Below are 21,743 nucleotides of genomic sequence, written 5' to 3' on the forward strand. Positions count from 1 at the left end.
ACTGCTTGTCTGTGGGTGTCATGAGCCAATCACTTGGCAAGAAAAGGACTGCCCTTCAAACCCACAGACACAAACCTTCTGGGTTTTTATTCCTCCTTCTGCCCTTTTCTCTCTGTGCTTGAAATGTGTATTCTGCTGATTTGCTTGCTTTTTTTCTTACTGAAAATTGTATCTAATTTATTTCTGTTTCAGTTTGTTACAAACTGATTTTGAGTTCCTATGGGTTTTTTAACTCCCGTGATGTGTTTTATGGCCATTGGTAAATGTATAACTGAGTTTTTATACTAAGGAAATTTTAGTCCAGTTCATTTTACTGTCTTCTGCTGCCAAAACCTCAAGCAATTCATGACTGTTATTTCTGTTGATTAAAAACTTCTTATGAAAGTTTTGACAGCGGAACTTAACTGTTTTTACATTTTTTGTTTGGGGATGTGATTATGTGAGATAATTGAGTAACTTTGCAGCATTTTAAACATTTTTTTGTTTAAGTTGTGATTTTGGCTCTGTTTTGTTGGATAAACATTTCTGACAATTTTTCTTAAGTTTATATTTATTTCCTTGTCTAAGGCTATTTTAGGCTATTTCTATTTATGTGAGGCTGAAACTAGCCTTTATTTATTGGAATTGGGAGTCTTTGTGACAAGTAATTTCTACTTTGTACTGAAATCACTGTCTTTTTTCTCAGAGTAATATTCATTAGAGTATCCCTGCAGAAATAGCCTTCAGTTTGCTGTATAGAGGGAGAATAATTGGATTTATCCATTTTGTACTGGGTTAACCATGCAAACAGTATTTGGTATTAATCTGTTTTTTTGTCCCAACTTGATGAATTCAGAGACAGTGCTCTCCCACCACCATCTACCCCATATACATCTAAAAAACAGCTAAATTAAAAAATATATACCTCACCCTACAGCTTGCAACTCAACAGTAGCCTCAGCCTTCGGCAGGCTATCGGGCCACTCACCTTATGTTACCTCCAGGTCCCCTGGTGTGGAGTTAGTACCACAACTATGCATGACACAAGGGTCAGACACATCCTCCTGGCCTATACCATTGCCAGCTTCAGGTATATGAGAGACAAACCTTTTAGGTACAGGGGAAGTCAGGGGGTGCATAGTCCATTGCCAGTGTTGATACATCTTGCCCCATCCCCCAGGGATTTTCCCACTAGAGTAGTGCATGCTAAGAAGACTTACCATGTGGTAAGCCAGCACTCTGACTGTTTTCCCACTTGAGATGGTGGCTATGGCAGGATTAGTTGTAAAGGCAAGTTGAGTATGGGGGTGCATACCTGGGTTATGAGTAACACCTCTGATTAATCATCTAAAGATCCTGATTTTGAAGGGGCTCCCAGTGTCTTAGTTTTGGACCTGTCAGAGTCAGATCAGTCAGTTTCCTCTGATGATGAACAGGTTAGGAGCCCAAGCAGATATTTTCTTTTACCCAAATGATGACTTCATTTAGGGATGTAGTCAGCTGAGAGCAGTCATCAGCAGCCCCTGAAATCAACAGCATTTATGTATGATCTTTTGGGGGATGAGGCCGTGGATATGGAGACCTTTCCTCATCCCAGTATTGGAGGATGCTTTCAAGAAAGCTTATAATTCTCTTCTGCTCATTGATGTTGTACCTAAAAAAAAAAGTGTTTCAGAAATTCAAAGTATGCTCGGCTTCTAAACCCATTTTCTGCAGACTCTGCTTTGGCATTCCCAGTGATGACTTCTAATAAAAGGCCTTTATCTTCTTCAAATCCCATTCCTTTTAGTAAACTAGGGAAATACCTAGAATCTCATGGGAGAGAAGCTTTCTCAGTCCAGCACTGTGGCTTTTAAAGTGTTTAACTACTAGTTTGTGCTGAGATGTATTTATTAGCTTAGATGTGTTTGTTGCATTGTTGTTGCCAGTGTTTCTCAGGTGTCAAAACATGCTTTAAAGAGTGCCTTGGAGGGAGCTCATACTGTCGTTAAAAATGTAGCATCATCAGTGGTGATCAGGAGGTATGCTTGGTTGCACAGCCAGAACTTTTCTGATGATGATTAAAAAATGAGATGTTGAGTAGTTCACTTGAGTCTGATAGTGTGTTTGGTACAGCAACTAATCCTTAAACAGTGGGATGACAGAAGTAAATTCATGCAAGGGATTTCAAATATTTCATATTTCCAAATTTGCCATATTTAAGTGTGATAATATTCATGAGCCTTCCAAACAGAAGTCCCATCCAAACAAAAAACAAGGCAGTAAAAGGAAACTGCAGGATGAAAATCTCATCACGCCTAACAAAGGGGTTCTTTCCAAAAACATTTAATCCCATTTCCAACTTATGACTATATTGGGTTGCAGCTTCTTTCTCAAGACCACCTCCAGGTGTCACATCTTTAAAGTTAGCTCTTGACAAGGTGGCCTGGCAATCAGTGGTTTATGACAAATGAGTGCTGAACTTTGTTGCAGGGGTTACAGATGGCAGTGAAAGAACATCTATCTCCATTCAAAGGGGATCCCTCCTGATCCACCACACCAGACTTTGTTATTCCTTTGTATTTTCCGGCAAATTCTGGACTCGGGAGTCATATAACCAGTCACACCTTTGGAAAGAATGACAATTTTCTTGGTCCCCAAAAAATAGCTGTTGTGGATACCAGTAATGAACCTTTCCTTTATGAATATGTTTGTCAAGGTCGCCAAGTTCGAGATGCTCACCCTATTGCTAGACCACCCTGGACTTGAATGATGCGTATCATCATATCCCAATTGCTTATCATTTAGGAGATTTCTTAGATTTGTTGTGTACGGTTTGCACTGTCAGTTTTTTTTATTGCCCCTTGGGCTATCCACTGCACCTCAATTATTATCCAAATGCATTGCTCTGGTAGTGGCCCACTGTCAGACTCTGGGCGTCCATATTTTTGCTTAACTGGATCACTTGCTGATCTGTGCAGAGTATGCATCCAGGTGTTTAGATTTACTAGAAAAGGTTGGTCTTACTCTCCCAGCTAGGGTACAGCTGAAATTCTGGAAGCTGTGCCTGATACCCACGCAAAGACTAGTCTTTCTTGGGTGCTTAATTGGCATCCACAAGAGAATGGCCTTTATTCCAGAAAGCAAGATTCTGTCATATTAGATGGTGTTCCTGGACTTCTCCAAGAAGAATGTTGCCTCGAAAAGAGAATTCCTAAAAATTCTTGGACTTTTGACATCCATACTTCTCATGATATCAGTGGCCCTTCTTCACATTAGAAAAATTCAGTGGTATGTCCGAAATTGTTGGACTCATCACCTTCAGTCCCTGGAATCCCAGTTGTCAGTTCTGCCCTTCATCAGACAAGAGTTGCAGTGGTGGAAAGATCAGCTTTATATCAATCCAGGAATTCCTTCCTCCCCTGTAGTGCCTGTGCAAACTGTCCAGACAGATTAGTCCGACTTCGCTTGGGGAGTTGTGTCAATGGGGATGCATGTGCAAGCCACTTGGGGGCCCAAAAACTCACAAAAGCACATCAGTATTAAGGAGATGTTGCTGGTGATTCATACCTTGAAAGTCATTCACCACCTATGGACTATGGGTCCTCTTCTGGTAGTTATGTATAACACCACAGTAATGTGTTACCTCAACAATTAAGTGGGTTCAAGGTCATACCCTCTGTGCCAGCTGGCACTGATGGCCTGGAAGCTGGCTTTACAACATTGTTTGACTCTTCAGGTGTCATATATCCTGTTAGAGCAGAACATTGTGGCAGGCAGACTAAGGATCTTGGGCAGACATGCACAAGTGGTAGCTCAAGGCAGTGTTGTTTCAGAAACTAGTCCAGATGTGAGGAACACCTCAAATAGATGTGGTCACCTTCTTTCAAAACAGACAGTTGGAGAAATTGTGTTCCATACATCCTTGCAGCCATGCTTGGAGGACAGATGCATTTTCGTTCCCTTGAACGGGAGTGTTCCTCTTTGCATGTTCACCCTTTCCACTGATTCACAAGGTACTTCTGAAGGTTCAGAAAGAAATGCCAAAGATCATTGTGGTGACCCCCTATCGGTTGAGACAGTCTTGGTTTTCCCTTTTAATAGTATTGGCCAAGGACAATTATCACAGGCTTCCTTGCACTCTAGATCTGCTCACATAGTCTTGGGGGCTACTGGTGCACCCCAGTTTGGAGAAACTTCAACTGACAGCCTGGATTATTCAGTCTTGAGTCCATTTAAGCACTTGTTTCATGAGGATATACAGCAGGTGTTGAAGGAGACCAGAAAATATGGTACTAGAAGATCTTATGCTTATAAACAGAGGAGTTTTTTTAAGTAGTTCCTAAACTGAAACAGAGTGTCCATTGAAGTTAATATCCCTCTGGTGTTGAAATATTTGTGTGAGTTACTTGAGGATGGCTTATCTTATACATCCATTAAATTAGATGCTATTTCTGCTTGTCTGCCTATGGATCCACCTCATCTTCTACTGTTTTAGTAAAACAGTTCATGAAAGGAGTTTTGCATGTGCAGTCCCCTTACAAGCAAATTCCTCCTTCGTGAGATTTCAAGTATGTTCTTAAAAAATTTACCTTATCACCTTTTGAACCAGCAGTAAAAGCTGATTTTAATTTCTTAAGGTAGAAAAATGTTTTACCTGTTGCTCTGACATCTGCAAGGTACAAGTGTCATGGTGGAACGGCCTTACCTGATTTTCCACAGGAATAGGGCTGTCTTATGCACTAATCCTTCTTTCTTGCTGAAAGTGGTCTCAGTATTCACTCTTAATCAGTTTGTTAATCTCCCTGCATTTTTTTCCAGAACTTAAAAACAAGGGAGAGAAGATACTTCACACCTTGAAAGTGCATTGGCAACTCCAGTACTACCTTGACAGAATGAAACCCTTTAGGAAAGCTGAAAGTTTTTTTTTTATTTCCTTCTCAAGAGCAAAGAAAGATCGACCTGTCTCAAAGCAAACCACTGCATGTTGGTTGTGCTCTGGTATTATTTGTTCATTTCCTCCACCATGGCAAGGTGAATCTAGGCAAGGAAAAGGCACATCCCACCAAGGCCTTTTCCTCTTCAGTGGCATATTATAAGGAGTAGACTCGAAGTATTCTAGAGGCAGAAGCTTGAGCCTATGTTGATTCTTTTATGAAGCACTACAAGCTGGATGTCTTCTGTACATCCAGGGCAGGTTTCATAAGGACCATTCTCCAGAGGGCTCCAGGACCTTTATCCTTCCTCCTCCCAGGTTGGGTAAGCTTTGAGAATCTATCCATATATCAGTAAAGTAGTGTGTTTGTTGAACACAGAACAGTTGCACAAGCGCAGATGTTTGTATAGCAAACTGCTTTACTGACAGTACTCTCCCACCATCCTCTATTGGTGGATGTTTGGAAATGTAGGTGTTTTCAAAGCTTGCATTTTCATCTGCTCTTCCTGCTGGACCCTAGAAAACCCAAGGGTCTTGTCTGTGGGTTTGAAGAGCAGTCCTGGTCCTGCCATGGGATTTGTCCTTCACACCCACTGATAGGCAGTGAGAGGAGCTCTGTGCTTTGCTAGACTGCCAGAGGGGATGGTAGCAGGACACAACTAACCATATACCAGTAAGGCAATGTGTTCTATAAACATCTGTTAAAGGTAAGTAGGACGTACGCAGCTGTATTTTCTCACCAGTATGGAAGACGTTCCATTAGAGAACATGGCTCAATATCAGCAGCAATATGTATACAGGCTCCTTACAACCTAGTGCAGTTTTTGGCATGTGTTCCTTTGAATGTTTTTGTTTCATCATCCAGCATCTCCCACGAAACTGTCTCCTACATTTCACTGGATATAAAGGGTTGACCCAAGCCATACTATTTCTGGGTTATTAGTAGGAGAACACCTTCTTGTTTGTCTGTGCGTCTGTTGTTTAGAGTCTGCCCTCTAAATCTGATATTATTTTCTTTTTTTATCATTATCATTTGTTGACTCGGTAAGCTCACTAGATACAAGAGTCCCTTTCTAGGGAGGAGACCTAGCACTGTTAAATGGCTTGCTCATAGTTGTGCAGCAGGCAAGTGGAGGTGGAAGGAATCAAACACTATGCCCTGTACTAAAGAAAGCATTTTGTTAACAAATCAGACTCTTAATCCTCAATGCTAGCTTCCAGGAAGTCATTGTACTGTAGTGTTTTTCTCTATTCTTTTTACCATCTTTCTTTTTTGTCTTCTCCAGCCTTACTCATTCAACCCTTCTACAGTTTCCATAAATATTGTTTTGTTCATCTGTCCTCTTGGCTGACAGTGAGGGTGGGAATGGGTGAGAGCTGGAACCTGTAGGCCATCACTTATGACGGTCTCTATTTATTTATTTAGTTAGTTAGTTAGTTAGTTAGTTAGTTAGTTATATTATTTGTTTTTTTTCCATAATAGCCTAACTCTGTGTCCTCTAGTGGCTGGACTGCAGTTGATGGACTAGAGCCTTCATTCACCTAAACCAGCTACAGTTCCTTAGTGCTGCTTTATGAGCAATAATACCATCCCCTTTTGTGAGTTGCTTTTTAGCCAACACTTGTTCTTCAGCACATGGCACTTATATGAGACCTTACCACTAGCCTCATCTTGGGATTTGTGAGCCAATCCTAGCCACTTGTTCTCTCTTCTTGTTTGCTTCTTTGACCTGTCTGGTTTGTATTGCTTTGCTTCAGAGAACTGCTATTGCTGTACTGTGTTTTTGGTTGATGTGATTTAATATTATTTGCATTAATATCATTTAACTGAGTTTTATACAAATGGTTGAAACATCATTTCGTTGAAGCATAATTTGATTGAAAATCATTTGGTCAACACTATCATAGTTTAAAGTACTCTCATCACAGACGTTTAAAGCCATTTTAAAATACTAAAGGATTTTAAGTACTTTTGCTTCACTCTGTTCACTTGCATATTGTTTATCCAGTCTATTCCCTCAGTACTTTTTGTGTGATCCATTTGCACATCAGTATCTAGTTATGCCCTACTCACAAACTTTTTTTCTGAAACCATGTCTCTTCCTACTCTTAGTCACTATCTTCCTTCATAGAGCAGAGCCTGTGGTCACTACATCTACATACAAGTTTACTGTGACGTTGTCATTGTTTCATAACCTGCGGTCACTACATCTACACACAAGTTTACTGAGACTTTGTCATTGTTTCATAACTTGTGGTCATTACATCTACATACAAGTTTACTGAGACATTGTCATTGTTTCATAGCCTGTAGTCACTACATTTACATACAAGTTTACTGAGACTTTGTCATTGTTTCATGTAAGCAGTTATCATGAAGAATTTTGCCGCATATTAACTCTAATCAGTTAAATACATACTGTTCTGTGAAATAGTAGGATCCCTTACTAAGTTGGCCATTGTTTCATTTTGCTTGACCAGCAGACTATATTGCATATGCCAGGTATTTAGTCTCAGGAATTAATAATCAACTTGTTTTGCTTGCATCTCTTTGTTAACTGCTTTGTTCTGGCTGTAGAGTGATTTACACTCAGTTATAAATTGACTTGAGGGTGGGTAGCCCGCTACGCTTGGCTTTGCTATGCTGCCCTACCCTTCCCCCAATTCCCTGGCTATAGAGTGATTGCACTCAGTTATAAATTGAACTATAAATTGACTTGAAGCGGCAGCATAGCTGTAATATATTAAAATACTATCAAGCTAGAAAGACTTCAAATCAACCCCCCAGTCCTCTTGAATTTTGAATTTCTTTTGACCCACCTTCTACTAAACTCCATCAAATACATCATTATAATAGTTATTTATATACCCCCAGCTAACAGCCCAGACATTATTGAAGACTTTCTTTGTTGGTGTGCCTCAACTTTTAGTCAGGAAACAATAATAATGGGTAATTTAAACATGGACTGGTACACCTGCTCCACGGAAAATCCCTCCTATTTTATTAACCTCCATAGTTTCTGTCAAATTATACAATCCCCTACCATATTTGACAACATAGCAAAAAAGAATCAATCCTAGACTGGACACTTACATGCAAACCCTCTCTTTGTCACCAATCTGGCTGTCTCCCTGACAGTCTAAGTGATCACGTACCCACTTACCTTCTTAGGCACCGCATTTGCCCTATTAAAAATATAATTTACAAACTTATCCGCAACAAAAGACATTTCTCCCCTGAAGTCTTCAAAGCCATCCTGCAACAATGTAACTAGTCTCCTTTAAAATATCGGCACTTTGACTTGGCTGTTCAATATTTCATTGACAAATTCCTCACTACCCTAAACAACGTAGCTCCCCTTAGAAAGACCCATTCAAACTCCAGACACATACCATGGTTTACCAATGACAACAAGCAGCTCCTCGAACAGAGAGACCAAAAATCAAAACTCCCTTCTTACCTACCGTAAATTACACAACCTTGCCAAAAACAAATCAGGCATGACAAAAACCAATACTCTACAACAGAGCAACAAAAACACCAAAGCAATCGCCAGAAATGTTGGGGAGCCATCAAACAACTACTACAACCTGGAGAAATCACAACCCCAGCTCCAACCACAACAAATTCCACAGATAGCATTGCCTCACAATTTAATTCACACTTTATCAACTCTATACTCTTCCTAGTTAAAAAAAAAAACAGCAAGACCCCCTTATCTATTCCTAATGAATTAGACAGATCCCTCAATTCCTTTTCAGTCAAACCAATCCAAACTAATACCTTCAAAAAACATCTTTCCAAACTTAAGCCCTGCTCCCTCGCAGCTGACCAACTCCTCAATGAATTTCTAAAGCTAGCAGCAGATGCCATCTCCTACCCTATATCTCTCCTAATAAACCGTTCCATTGCTGAGCACTACATCCCCAAACTCTGGAAAGTCTCTTATATCATCCCTCTTCACAAAGATGGCTCTTCTACTGAGTTCTCAAACTATAGGTCAGTTGCCCTCCTCCCTTCCATAGCCAAGCTTCTTGAAAAATACATACACGGACAACTCCTCGACTGCCTACTAAACAGTAATTTCCTATCTGTATCTCAACGTGGCTTCATGGCTTCAGATCTAAACAAAGTACAACCACTGTCCTTGTTAGTGTTACAAACACAATCAACCAGATAAGAAATAACCAGCTCCTCTCATCTGTCTTTCTTGCTGTGTCTAAGGCATTTGATACAGTATCCTACCAAAAGCTACTAAATGAGCTGCTTCTTTAAACCTAACCCAGCCAGCCCTCTTCTGGTTTCTCAATTACTTAACTAACTGCCAACAGGCAATTAAGTGGCAAAATGAACTCTCCACCCTATTACTGGTCTCAGTAGGAGTACCCCAAGGCTCAATTCTCAGTCCATTGCTCTTCACCATATTCACCAACAGGCTCAGCACAACCACTCAGCATGCAACCAGCACAACCACTCAGCATGCAACCATCATTCAGTACGCAGATGACTTCTCCCTCATATGTTCAGGTTCCTTTCTACCATAGCTCCTACAAACAACCCAACAATCTTTCCAAAACATTGAAAAATACCTCTCAGACTCTCAACTCATACTCACTCCAAATAAAACAAAGCTTATGCTCTTCTCTAATAGCAACGTTCCTGATAACTGTCCCCCTTCACCATCTACTCAGCTAATAAAGCTAAAATCGAACCTGTCCAGCACACCAAACTCCTTGGAGTCACAATTGACAGCAACCTAAAATTTGACAAACACCTAGCTCTAACTATCAGAAAGGTTCACATTAAGCTAGTCTCACTATACAGAGTCAAGCCATACCTAACCAAGGCCATTAGACATTCCATCAGCTAGGACTCACCTACTCTCAAACATTCTATATGACTCACCAATTTTCATTAATCTTAGAAAATAAGATTTAAACAAACTGGAGTCCTGCTGCAACATCACAAGATTCCCTACTAACCTCCCTTACAGTTAACATCACTAGGCAGCACTCCATAAACTAAATTGGATTGAGCTACCCAATCCCCTATCCCTCAACATTCACTCATTCCATATTTCACCATCCAGACAAGTGTCCATCATTCAAGAGCTTAGTGCAGCCCTACTCAAATGGCAGATCACTAAGATCCTCCAACAAACTTTATTTATCAATCATTTGTTGAACGGGGTAGTTCGACTGAGCTTGTGCCTTTTTTTCAGGGGAAGCCTGCAGAGAAAAGCTCTATGGTACAAATTATACAATAAGAAAATTTACAGTACAAATTAAGCAAGTAATGCATTCACTGTACAGGTTATACAAGTAACAAGAAAATAGCAAGTGAGTAATTAATTGTCTGCTTGGTAATGCAAGTAAAATTATAATACAAATAAAAGTTAATATAAATAGGTTAACATTGCTGTACAAGAAAAGGATCATTTGGCAAATGAGGTAATTCTGATAGGAGGTGAGTAATAGGAAGGCGGATAAAAATAGAGTGGAAAAATGCAGGTGAGTTCCTAATATAGGTCTAGAGAGGTCATTGTAGCAGTTAGTTTGATGAGTTAGAGGGGAAATAAGAGGAGGGGTGGGGTAAAGAAATGTGGTAGTGTCAGTTATCTGGGGGCAAGAAATTAGGAGGAGAACAGAGAAGTATGTTTTAGTCAAAGTAGAGCACAGGAAGTTAAAAATGATAGAGAATTAATGTAGGAGAGGTAGGAAGGAAAGGGGGGAGGGAGAGGAATAAAGTAGGAAAGAGGAAGATTTCAATTGGGATGATTGCAGAGACATCTCCAGATGCTATTAGGTAATTTCAAAGAGTTGCTTTGAAGTCCTGAGAGTGGGTAATCTTTCAGAGGGCCTACTACTCAAAGTAACTAAATCTAATAATTCTTACTGTAACCTTCTGTTCTCCCACCAACTATCTAAGTCCTGGAATTTCAAGCCTCAGACAATACTAAATTCTAGCACACATCCATATTTAAACTACTGCTTAAGGAGCACTTAACTAGAAACTGGCTTTGCTCCTGCACTAATCCAGGCTGATCATTCTGTCCTTCCTTGTTCTTACAACCAAGATATCTCTTCCCTTTTTGTAATGGAGCTTTTCTCCCCGAGCCTCTGCTGAAAAGGGGTCACTGGCCTAGTCGGACGCCCCCGGTAAAAAAATGTAAAATAAATAAATACAAATGTCTGTTCGAAGTTATGCCAAAAAATCTACTAATTCTTTTTCTTAATCATTCATAGCTCTCTATTGAGTAATCTCCATTACCAACGCCATGTAAAGTAATCAATCTTCTGTTAAATTAAAAATCTGCCTAGCTTCATCCCAGCCTGTAAACTCGACATTTATGTTAACTTGCTCCCAGTGCCTTGGTTCTTTATTCTTTCTACGCCATTCTTTAGTTGCTTGTCCAATTCTGTATTCATGACTCCTTACTCCTATCAACCTACTGACAGAATTTCCAGCTTTGATTTATTTTTATGGTTCATAGGTTTATAGGTTAGTACTAAGCTAACTGCTCTTGTGAGCCATTTTAAGCCTAGCCAATTATCCCTTGTGAGACTCAAACCCTGCACCTTGTGCTTGCAAACCAAACACCTAGGGCCCCTCCCAACCCCTATGTAAGTGGTTTATTTGTTCTTTGTCCTAAATAATTAATTAGTCCAGAATTATACATTTTTAAAATTCCTGCCTCCAAAAGGCTACATCTTGTTCAAGTCTTATAATCACTTCCTGACTTTTTAGCATGTCCTTCCATCTAGTTTTATATGCTTCTGAATTTTGTAGCCATGGAATGTTCTTTCAAGTCAAGGAAGCCCAAACCAACCTATTCTACTGGCAGCAGCAATTTGTTCCAGTGCAACCAATACCCCCCCCCCCAAACAAACCTCAATCTCTTATTGTTCCCTGCAGCTCCTTCTATGAATTTAAAATTACACCTGGCCCGTATATGTATTCAGAGACACCAGGAACATTTTAACTGATTATACATTCTCCACCTTATTTTTTGTTAAATATTATCATTGGTCTCCCTCTAGATATCCTTGGCCACAAATGTTACTTCAGAATGCACCCAAACATTTCATCCTCTCATGTCCCCACAAAAATGAAAAGTATTGAACTAGATGAAAAGCCCTTGAATAATTTAAAACAATTGCTTAGTTTTCACTGAATTGACTTTATATCCAAATAGTTTCTTTATTTTATTTCACTTTACTTTACTTTACCAAGGGTTATGCACTGATCACGACTGACCATTGGCAGGTATTGCGTGGCTGAAGTAATTCATAAAAAAGAAAAAGTGTAACAGAAAGGCAGTAAGTTGTACATGTTAAAAACAGAACTGAAAGTAACAATATATAACAAGCAATGATCGAGGAAGCAGCCAGCCAGTGCAAGTGCTGAACAAAAGAAGATTGTATGTTGTAACGGACAAAAACGCTTAACTTTTTCTACTTTTGTGTGGATCTATAAATGATATTTATATATTCCGAGTCTCATTTTTGTTCAGCAGTTGCACTGGCTGGCTGCTTCCTTGATCATTTCTTGGTTCGTTTTTTTATTTATCAAGGTTTCGCTCTGATTTGTTTCTCAGTATATAACAAGAACTGTACATTAGCAATTTATATATATTTTTGCTATTCCTTCAGAAATCTAAATATTTCCTGAATACCCTGTTAGGATCTATTAACATACATAGTAATATAATCTGCAGATAAAGGTATTTTCTCTTTTTTTCCCATACCAGTTATAGCTAGAGCCAATCTGGGATTTGGGGATATAACAATGCAGACAGCAGTGGGGAGAGAGGGCATCCCTGCCTTTTTCATTTATATAATCCAAAAGTCTCTGATAGAACACACACACAATTTATGTATGCTTCTGCACTTCATATATGTTAAAAATTAAATCTGTCCATTCTGAGGAAACTTGGCATGCTTTTAACACAATTCTAAGACAAGGCCTTTTCTGCATCAAGCCTGAGTAACATTATTGTTGCTTACTTTGTAGTAGTTTCCTCTTGTATCATATTGATAATGTCAAATGTTTGTTTCCCTTTGATAAAGCCACATTGATCTAATTCTGTGTATTTAGATAGTAATCTAGATGACTTTTTTGATAAAATTGTCATAAAGAATTTATAATCATGATTCAGAAGTGATATTGGTCTGTATGAACCAGGGTCACTGTGGTCTTTCTTCCTTTGGAATGACTGTCATTGTATTTATTTGTTAACTGGATAGGTAGGCTGGTCAGCAGACCCTTTTCAACCACAACTCGAGCCATTTGGCGTAAAAATATACATGCCTACAGTGGTACATACAAGTCAAATATGTGACAAACATAGGGACCATGATACATATAAGAAAGCTGGAGTAACAGTACAAGCAGTGCATTGAGCATAGCTAAAATGCAACATATTTGCCTTTTTTTCTTGAATGAATCTCATTAAACAACTTATGCCAGATTGACACTACTTGTTCTTTCAACATTTTCCAAACTTCTACAGGGATTCCATCTGAGCCTGAGAATTTGCCAACTGCCTGTTTCTTTAAATAACCCATTATTTCTTCCATAGATAGCTTCCACATTAAATCCTCCTAATTCTTTCTTTAACATAAACGTTTATAACTTCTTTGGATATATTTCCACCTCATTTTCATTAGTTTCCTTACTATTTTCTGTAGCATATGGGTGAGTGTAAAGCTAGTGCAATATCTTAAGTATTTCAGTTGTGTCTGTCAGCAAGGTACCAGTTTTGGGATCCTTTAGGCCAGTTACAGATCTTTCTAATTTTTGTTGCCTTAACTAGTTCTACTTTTTCTTCTGAAATCATTTTGATACTAGTCTGTAACTCTTTTAATCCTATGCAAACTTTCTATGTACTGATCACTGGTCTTTTCCCAATACTCCTTGGTTGCTTCTAAGGCTAAGTATCTTAAATAGTACTTCTGGTTATCCAATTTTCATTTACCTCTAATAGTTGCATAAAAATATCTTGTTGTTTCTACTTTAACCATTCATTAAAATATTTACTCTCCAGTAGGTATGTTGGAAAGCACCAGTGCCTCTTTGTCTTTACACTCCTTTCTTTAAAAAATATCATAAATGGTGCATGATCCAATAATACTGTAGGATGTGTGATAATACATTTCACTAACTGTAGATGTTCCTTACTCATGTGACATCTATCTAAGTTTGCCCATATGCTTTATCTGTAAGCATAAATAGATATTCCTTGTCAGTTTTATCCATGAAAGCTAAATCCTCTAATCCAAATATTTTCAAAGTTTCTTGTGGTATCACCCCATCTTTCTGTAATTTCTCACTTCTTGGATCACCTGAGATATCCTCATGGCATACTACATTCCGACCCCTGTTATTAGCAGTATTTCCATTTGGTAACCCACTATATCTCCCATCATATATTTAATTTCAGATATACTTGCTTTGGTTTGCAAATGCAAAATGCCAGTGTTACGCACTGTCCATGTCAGTAACCACTACCCATAAAGCCTTCCATGTCTATCGCTTTTTTCTTCTTCTATACTTATTTTTGCCTCTTTACTCAACATTATAAATACTCCTCTTTTTCTCTCTTCACTCTCTCCTAGAAATTCTACCATTCCACCTTTCTTTATCAACATCTGCTGGATATAAACATTTACATTTAAAGTTCATTTTCTTATATTTTTTTATGGTGGGAAGAAATCTGTTCCATATCTGTCCACTAACTGCTGAATAGTCATTGCCAGTGAAGTCTGATGATTTTTTTTTATTTTCAGCACAGCCTCCTTTCTGCATAATTTTGAAAGGGCTTCCTCTTTCTGTTGAAAGGCTCAAACTTCAGAGCTATGGGTCTATGCTGTTTTTTTTTTTCTTGATCTGTTGCTATGGGCATATACTCTATAGTCGCTCTCTCTTTTAATAGATCCTGATGTGATATACCCAACCATTCACTTTTAGAGTTTATTTAATAAAGTCTGTACGGTTAACTCCTTCCATTTGTTCAGGGACCTCCATAAATCTGAAGTTCTTCCATCTGAACTTATCCTCAGTTTCTGTGAATTTTAGCAAAATCTCTTTTTGTACCACCAGTTGTACAGTTTGTCTTGCTCTTATTTCCTTCTGTTTCTTCTCAAATTTCTAAGATTCATAGGAGGTTACTAAGCTAATGACCCTAGGGCCTTTACAAGCCTAGCCATGTTATACCCGTGTTCCCCAATTGACTATGGTTAGATGGTCTTTATTTGCAGGTCGAGTCCATGATCAGTACCAACTGCCCCTGCCCATGAGGGACATAGGTGCCACCCCCAAGGTGAATTTTACAGTCTCCCATCCACTTGTCTAGGTTGCTCTTAAATAGGGTCATTGAGGAGTTCTGCTTCATGTGAATTGGGGGCTCATCTGAATTCCTTGATAAAGTTCCATCTGTTTCTTGAATTTTCTTTTAATTTATAACTACATATTCGGTCAGAGTCCCACTTATTTTAAATATTTCATAATACATTTTGAGTTGTTTTTTTCCCCAATACCAGTCCTGACATTTTTTTTTTGGTTCTGTTCTGTTGCTATGGAGGCACCTCTAGCTTGACCATTTTGCAAACTAATTCATTTTCTTCAAACCTTTTACAGAGGTGGTGGGATTTTCCATTTTCTTATCCTCTCTAGTGGTCACAGATGCACTTACTGACCAGTTAACATGACTTTAGTTGGTAATACCAAGTTGATCAAATCAGTACTTATTTTCACTGATCTGTCCAGCTGGACTAATTACTACTGTCTAGCAGTTTGCTTCCATACTGGAAGTCCCAAATGCTTGTACTCTTCAACACAAAACCCAATAACTCCAATACTTATAAATACTGAATGTGTGTACAGTAATTAATTGGGAACTTGTACATATTCAACTTTCATCAAAAACATTTTTGTAAGGGGGGCTCCTCCCCACACCTATCTTACTTATATATTTTTCAGTCTGAGGTTGTGCATCTCAGAGAAACTGTGGTCATTCCTAAACCAGTTAAGTAATGACTGCTATTTCTGTGCTATCCTTCAACCTCAGAGAATACAGCATGACACTGCTTCAAGCCTTTGCACATTGCTACAGTAAGTAGCGAACAAACAACTGCCAAAGAAAACAGCAACTCAAGCAAGTACAGTTTGAGCAAGTCAAGATAAGATTAAGTTGAGCTTGAACCAAGTCAAGTTAAAGCCTTTTCTTCTTTTAAGGCAGTTATATTCCTAATGTTTTTTTTTATTTTATCTGTTGCATTCTGTTATGCCAGTATGATTGGGTGCATTTATAAATTTATAAACCTTTGTCCTATTAGTGTCAGGTATAAAGTCCTCCTTGTACATAAGCCATTGTGGCGCATGGTTGCATGATTTTGCACATTTTCATAATTACATTCTACGTTCATTCCCTTGTACGTGGTCCTACATTGACCTTTTGGGAAACTACCCACTGGGTATCCTAGTCACTAATTTACTCCCTGCCCATGCTGGATGCTTAACATAAGTATATTGTTTTGCTATTAGTACTGTGGTTTGTCATGTGTTTCCCAAGCTTTATAAGTCCAGTTTTTTTCTGTCACCACCATGTCTTGTTACTAGCTATTAGAGTATGTTTTATTTATATACATTTACATAACTGCAGGGTTGTGGGATAAAGTTGTGATTTTTACAATTCGTATACTTTTCTTTTTTATTTTTTAGCTCACTTTGCCCTGCTATATATGGTCATGAGGTAAGCTCTGTTTCTTACTTTTGCTATTAGTACGCTCAGACTGACAATGTAAAAATACTTTTCAACATTAACACAGTTAGCTTGAATGCAGTGAGTTATTTTGACTAAAGTGTGTATTTTCCTGTATTTCTGCCTGGCCAGTTTAAAAATGCAAGTGCAAGCTAAAGAGCAAGAATCATCTGCTTTTATTTACGAGTCTGAAGAAACTTTTACCATACTAGCATTTAAATCTGAGCAGTTGTAGGAAGTTATTCTACTGATTTATTCACTTTTATCTTTTGTTTTGTTTGGCAGCCTGTCCTCCTTTAATTATTATATCTTTCCTCTTTGCAGAAGAGTAACAGAAAAGTATAGACTGTACAACATATTTGGTTGCTACATATGCTCAAGTAGGACTGTAAACCGTCAATTCTCATCAGCATTTTGTTTTTAATATTTTCTAAATGTCCTTATGAGAACATGGTAGGGTCTGTACAGTCTATTGCCTCAGTACAGGCTTCTTCTGTCTTGTTATGATAGGGAAAAGGTAATTCATGTAGGATTTGAGGGGATCCCATTCATTAATGAAGAATTTGTAACAGGTGGGGTTGGCAAGTCTGTAGAGCTGTGGTTCATTCTTTCAGTCTTCTTTAGCATACTATGTGACTCTGAGCAAAGTCACATAACCAGGCAGTGATGTTTAAAATGTCAGCCTTATTCATGTAAGTAGCTCAGTGAAGTTTTACCAAAGCATTTTTTGAACTTAGAGGTGCTGATTTGCTTCAGTTCTGGAAACTACTATGCCTACTAATGGTAATCATACCTCTCAACTGTACAGATTTCCGCAGAATGTCCAGTTTTTGTGTCATATTTTTGATCTGTTCCTAATAAAATTTGTGATTTTCTGGCAAATCACTGGGATGATCTGAGAATTGAAGTCACTAAATAATTATATACATTTGTGTTTCAGACTTCATATCCTTCAGAAAAATGCATGCTAAGAGAAATCCTGTTATTTTAGCAGCTTTCTAGGTTTATAACAGAAATATTTAAAATATGTCCCTATTTTTGGCCATTGCCCACGCCCCTCCATTCTGTCAGGCTTTGTCCAGATTTTTTGCACTAAGATATTGAGAGGTTTGATGGTAATTGCCCAATTTAATCTGCTAGGTTGACATTTATTCATCAGATTATTATGATCTGACTTATGGATGCCTTTTTCAATAGCATAAAGACTGACAGGAAGGTTTGATATGTTATCTTCATTTGATACTAGACCAAAGGGATAATTTAAAGGCTCCAGAAGCCAGATATCAATCAAAGCTTCATTGTTTTGTTTGTTCATGAGGTGGTCTTGTGTTCCACACAAGTCAACAATGCCTCAACTAGTAAGGGATTGGTCTTCCACCTCTCTGGCAAAATTGAGAAAAGCAGGAAAGAGAGACACACACAACAAGCACCCTGAGGTTGAATCTTGGGGGGTGTCAGCATCAATTATCCTAATGGACTGTGAAGGCTGAAGCTGGATTTGGGATCAGAGTGAAGTACTATGGCCTTCCCCTGAGTTGAACAAGGCTAACTGGGCTTCAGTAGAATCCACCAGGTCTGTCTCCACCTCTTGGGCCCACAAGGATAGCCTAGATGTTAAACACACTAGTGCTTTTTGATGTTTGGTAGGACTTGTTGTCACAAGTGTAACTTTAGGGAATATAGTTTGATGCCAGCAGCAGACCTTTCACAGGCTGTTCAGATCCTGGCACTGCCTGTGACATGCTGTTCAAGTGTTGTCTATCCACCATACAGCACCTGACACTCCCCTTCTCCCTGCTGTCACCACCAGTTGAACTGGGTGAACTTAGAACATCCCCTTCTGGAAGCTAAGAACTGGAGAGAGTCTCCCTCTTTGTCATTCTCTTTAGAAAGGAATTCTGAGGAGAGGATCTACAAATCCTTACCTTACTTAAGGGTGATGAAAGCTCCTCTCCAGATGTTGTCTTCTTTGTAGAAACATTCAAGACAATGAAGTCTACAATGGCCTGATATTTAACTGTTCTGCCTCCTCTCCCGAAATGCTTCAAATTTCAAACTTCATATGCGTAAGAAGGATTAAGACCGTGGGTCCTTCTCCCCACCCTCACAGTGAAGTAGATACCATATTTATAGGCTAAAGCATCCAGACTCAGATTCCACTAGTTCGAAGAAGGTAGCAAGAAGCTGCGTTAAGCTTCTGAGAGAATGGCATGACATCCTCACTAACCATGATTTGTTTGGACTAGCATAGGTCTTTGGAACTGCAGCATATTTTTGCCTAAAGACATAAGGAGTTTAGGATTTTGGACACTGTGGGCAAAAAGATTTTTTCTTTTGCCATCTTGAGGCTGAGATCCCTTAATTATCTGTTTCACTTGTCCAAATTCCAGACCTCCCCAGTGTGCCAGGCTCTGGAAATGTTAGAAGATGTACCTGAGTTTGGGATTAGAAAAGCTGTGAAGAAGATCGGTACATCTATCTAGCTATTTATTTATTAATTTATTTATTTAACATTTGTTAACCAGGAAAGTCCGACTTGGAACAAAGCCTATTTTCAGCCGAGGCCCGGGGAGAAACACTCCAGACGCATGTCTTTCTAACGTGGGAGGAAACTGGAGCACCCAGAGAAACATACACAAATGCAGGGAGGACATGCAAACTCCACACAGAAGGCACCCCAGCCGAGAATTGAACCAGAGGACCTCTTGCTGTGAGGCAACAATGCTATCCCTCCACCACTGCGCCATCCAAGTATATACCTTCTACAGTGGGCTTTCATATACTCTACTGTGAAGTTGACTGTGCTGTTGCTGTAGCTAAGGCAGCAGGCTGAGGAATACGACTCTATGGAATGGCATGACTTAAGCTGACCTTGCAGGATGAGTTGAGGCAAAGCATCTGAGTATTTCCTTTTTGGCTGACATCCTCTTTGGTCAGACCTTCTACGACCTGGTTAATTCTCAGAAGAGGAAATAAGCATTGACCACAGTAAAGAGTCTGTAATATGTTCTTTGACTCCCTGTTCTTCAAAGTCAACCCAATTTTCTAAGGAGAAGAAAGCCATCTATAGAAATGGAGGAATCCCTGGGATACAACAGATTTGCTTCCCTTAGATGTGCAGGGTAATTCTTTGAGAAGTGTAATTCTGCTGAGACAGAAGTCACAGTCCTAACTACCAGGCATAGATACTCATAGGAAACTGCTTCTTTGAGTTAGTCTTCAATTGGAGAGTCATTCCCATGCAGTGGTTGGTTCTAAATTTGATCATGGATGGCCGCATCTCAAAGTATTTGATCTTTTTTCAGAAAAAGTTTTGCTTGTTTTGCTTGTTTGGTCTCTACCGAGTAATTAGAACAACCTTAGCCCCTACTCCATAAAGGGTTGTGTAAAATTTTTCTCTTTTGGAGAAAGGCATAGAATTCTGCTCCATTTTTCTTGCTCATAAGGAGATAGGAGACTTCTTTCCCATTTTAGACTTCTGACTTTGTAGAGCACATCATTTATGGCCACACTAGAGACAAAGCCAAGGCTGCTATGACGATTCTGCAGGGACCCTTTTCTCTGCTGCAACAAGGGACCTGGATGCTGTTATTGGATGTGTGTAGGTTGCCTTTTGGCACATAATTGTTTGGGGTGCCCACTGGAGTTTCCTTCAGTTCACTGTTGGTGGGCTTCACTTTCATTACAGGCTGCTGCTGTTATATTTCTTCTTTGAACCTTGAGTGTACACCAAAGTGTTACAAATAGGATAGAGGTTTTGCAGGTGAATGACCTTTACAAATGACATCCTTGTATGGCTGGCTCCTGATTGCCCACTGACTGTGTTTCTGGTTGCAGTCCTTATTTTGGTACTGGTATGGGTGCAAGCCTTGTGATGTTGTGTCTCTATAATCCATGAAGACTCATATGCTCTTGACTTAGAATATCTTAATTTCTGCAATACTGAGAATATCTTCATTGCTGCAAAACTGGACACAGTTCCTTGTTATTCCCCCCATTGGGGAAGTCTGAGGAAAACATGACTTTGGCTGCTTGGATGAAGATACAGTAGAAACGCCAAGCTCAGACAGTGTTGTACTTTGGCCTTTGTGGTGATCATGGTCTTCATGATAATGTTTGCACTCTGAGGATGTGGTTGTGGCACTGGACTGAGATGACTGCAGTTACAAATTAGTTTTGTCGTCAGAAAATTTCTGTGGTTTCAGATACTAGTCATCAGGCTTTAAAGAGGTGGACTATTCACAACAGTCTGTGTATCCACCATGTGGATCAGCACTCAACCATGATTAGCAACAAATAAATATGAGTGTGAGCTGTCCCTTCCTGCAACTGAACCTGTTGCAGGTCAGATGATGAATGTTTTGCTAACAATTTAAGGAGCTTTCTTTAGTTCCTTCTTTTTTTGGAAAAATGCATTCTTAAAGTACTTTGGGGTTCTACAAAAGGAGCTGCAGCTTCAAACATTACTACATTTCATAAATGCTTTGGGATTAGAATTGAGCCAGAGTCCTTCCCACTTAGAAGGGCTACAAGACCATGGTATGGTACATGATCACATATGACGGCATTCACTTATCTCCTTGTATAGATGTGAGTTGCAGGCTTTACACCAGGGCATGTATAGCAGGTCATCACATCCTAGGATCAGCAAACTTGCTGGCAGATCCCTCATCTGCAGCCTCAACCTTCTGCTAGAACTGGGAGTGAATCCTTTTTTTGTCTAGACTTTCTGGAAGTGGGATGCCTCAGAGTGTGACCTCTTCATCACATCACATAGGATAATACAGTCCTCCTCATGTTCATTTCAGAAAGGGTAAGGCAGGAGTAGGTAGTGTAAGTAGGGTCTATATTAGAACATCAAAGTTTCAAAACTTCGAATGTTCTAATATCGACCCCTATTCAGCGAAAGCTGAAAACATCAAACATACAGAACAGCAAATTTTTTCCTAGGGAAAAAATTTGCTGTTCCAAAACACATACATACAACACAAGCACACCAAACAAACTGCAATTCACACACATACACCTAAAATCTTACACCTAACCCTACACTAAACTATACAAACACCACAAGCTATCCACTTACC

The 21,743-nt window shown here is 39.2% G+C and overlaps 1 protein-coding gene across 1 annotated transcript in view; it reads left to right on the forward strand.

The window, feature by feature from the left end:
* Positions 1 to 21,743, forward strand: part of MCM8 (minichromosome maintenance 8 homologous recombination repair factor) — a 929,462-nt gene that overhangs the window by 372,076 nt on the left and 535,643 nt on the right. The window contains exon 11 of the mRNA XM_044056450.1: positions 16,617 to 16,647. Within this exon, the coding sequence (XP_043912385.1) occupies positions 16,617 to 16,647 (31 nt within the window). The remainder of the gene's footprint in view (positions 1 to 16,616; positions 16,648 to 21,743) is intronic.

The sequence above is a fragment of the Protopterus annectens genome, chromosome 1.part2 (assembly GCF_019279795.1).
Source record: "Protopterus annectens isolate FY-2018-M chromosome 1.part2, PAN1.0, whole genome shotgun sequence".
Taxonomy (NCBI): Eukaryota; Metazoa; Chordata; order Ceratodontiformes; family Protopteridae; genus Protopterus; species Protopterus annectens.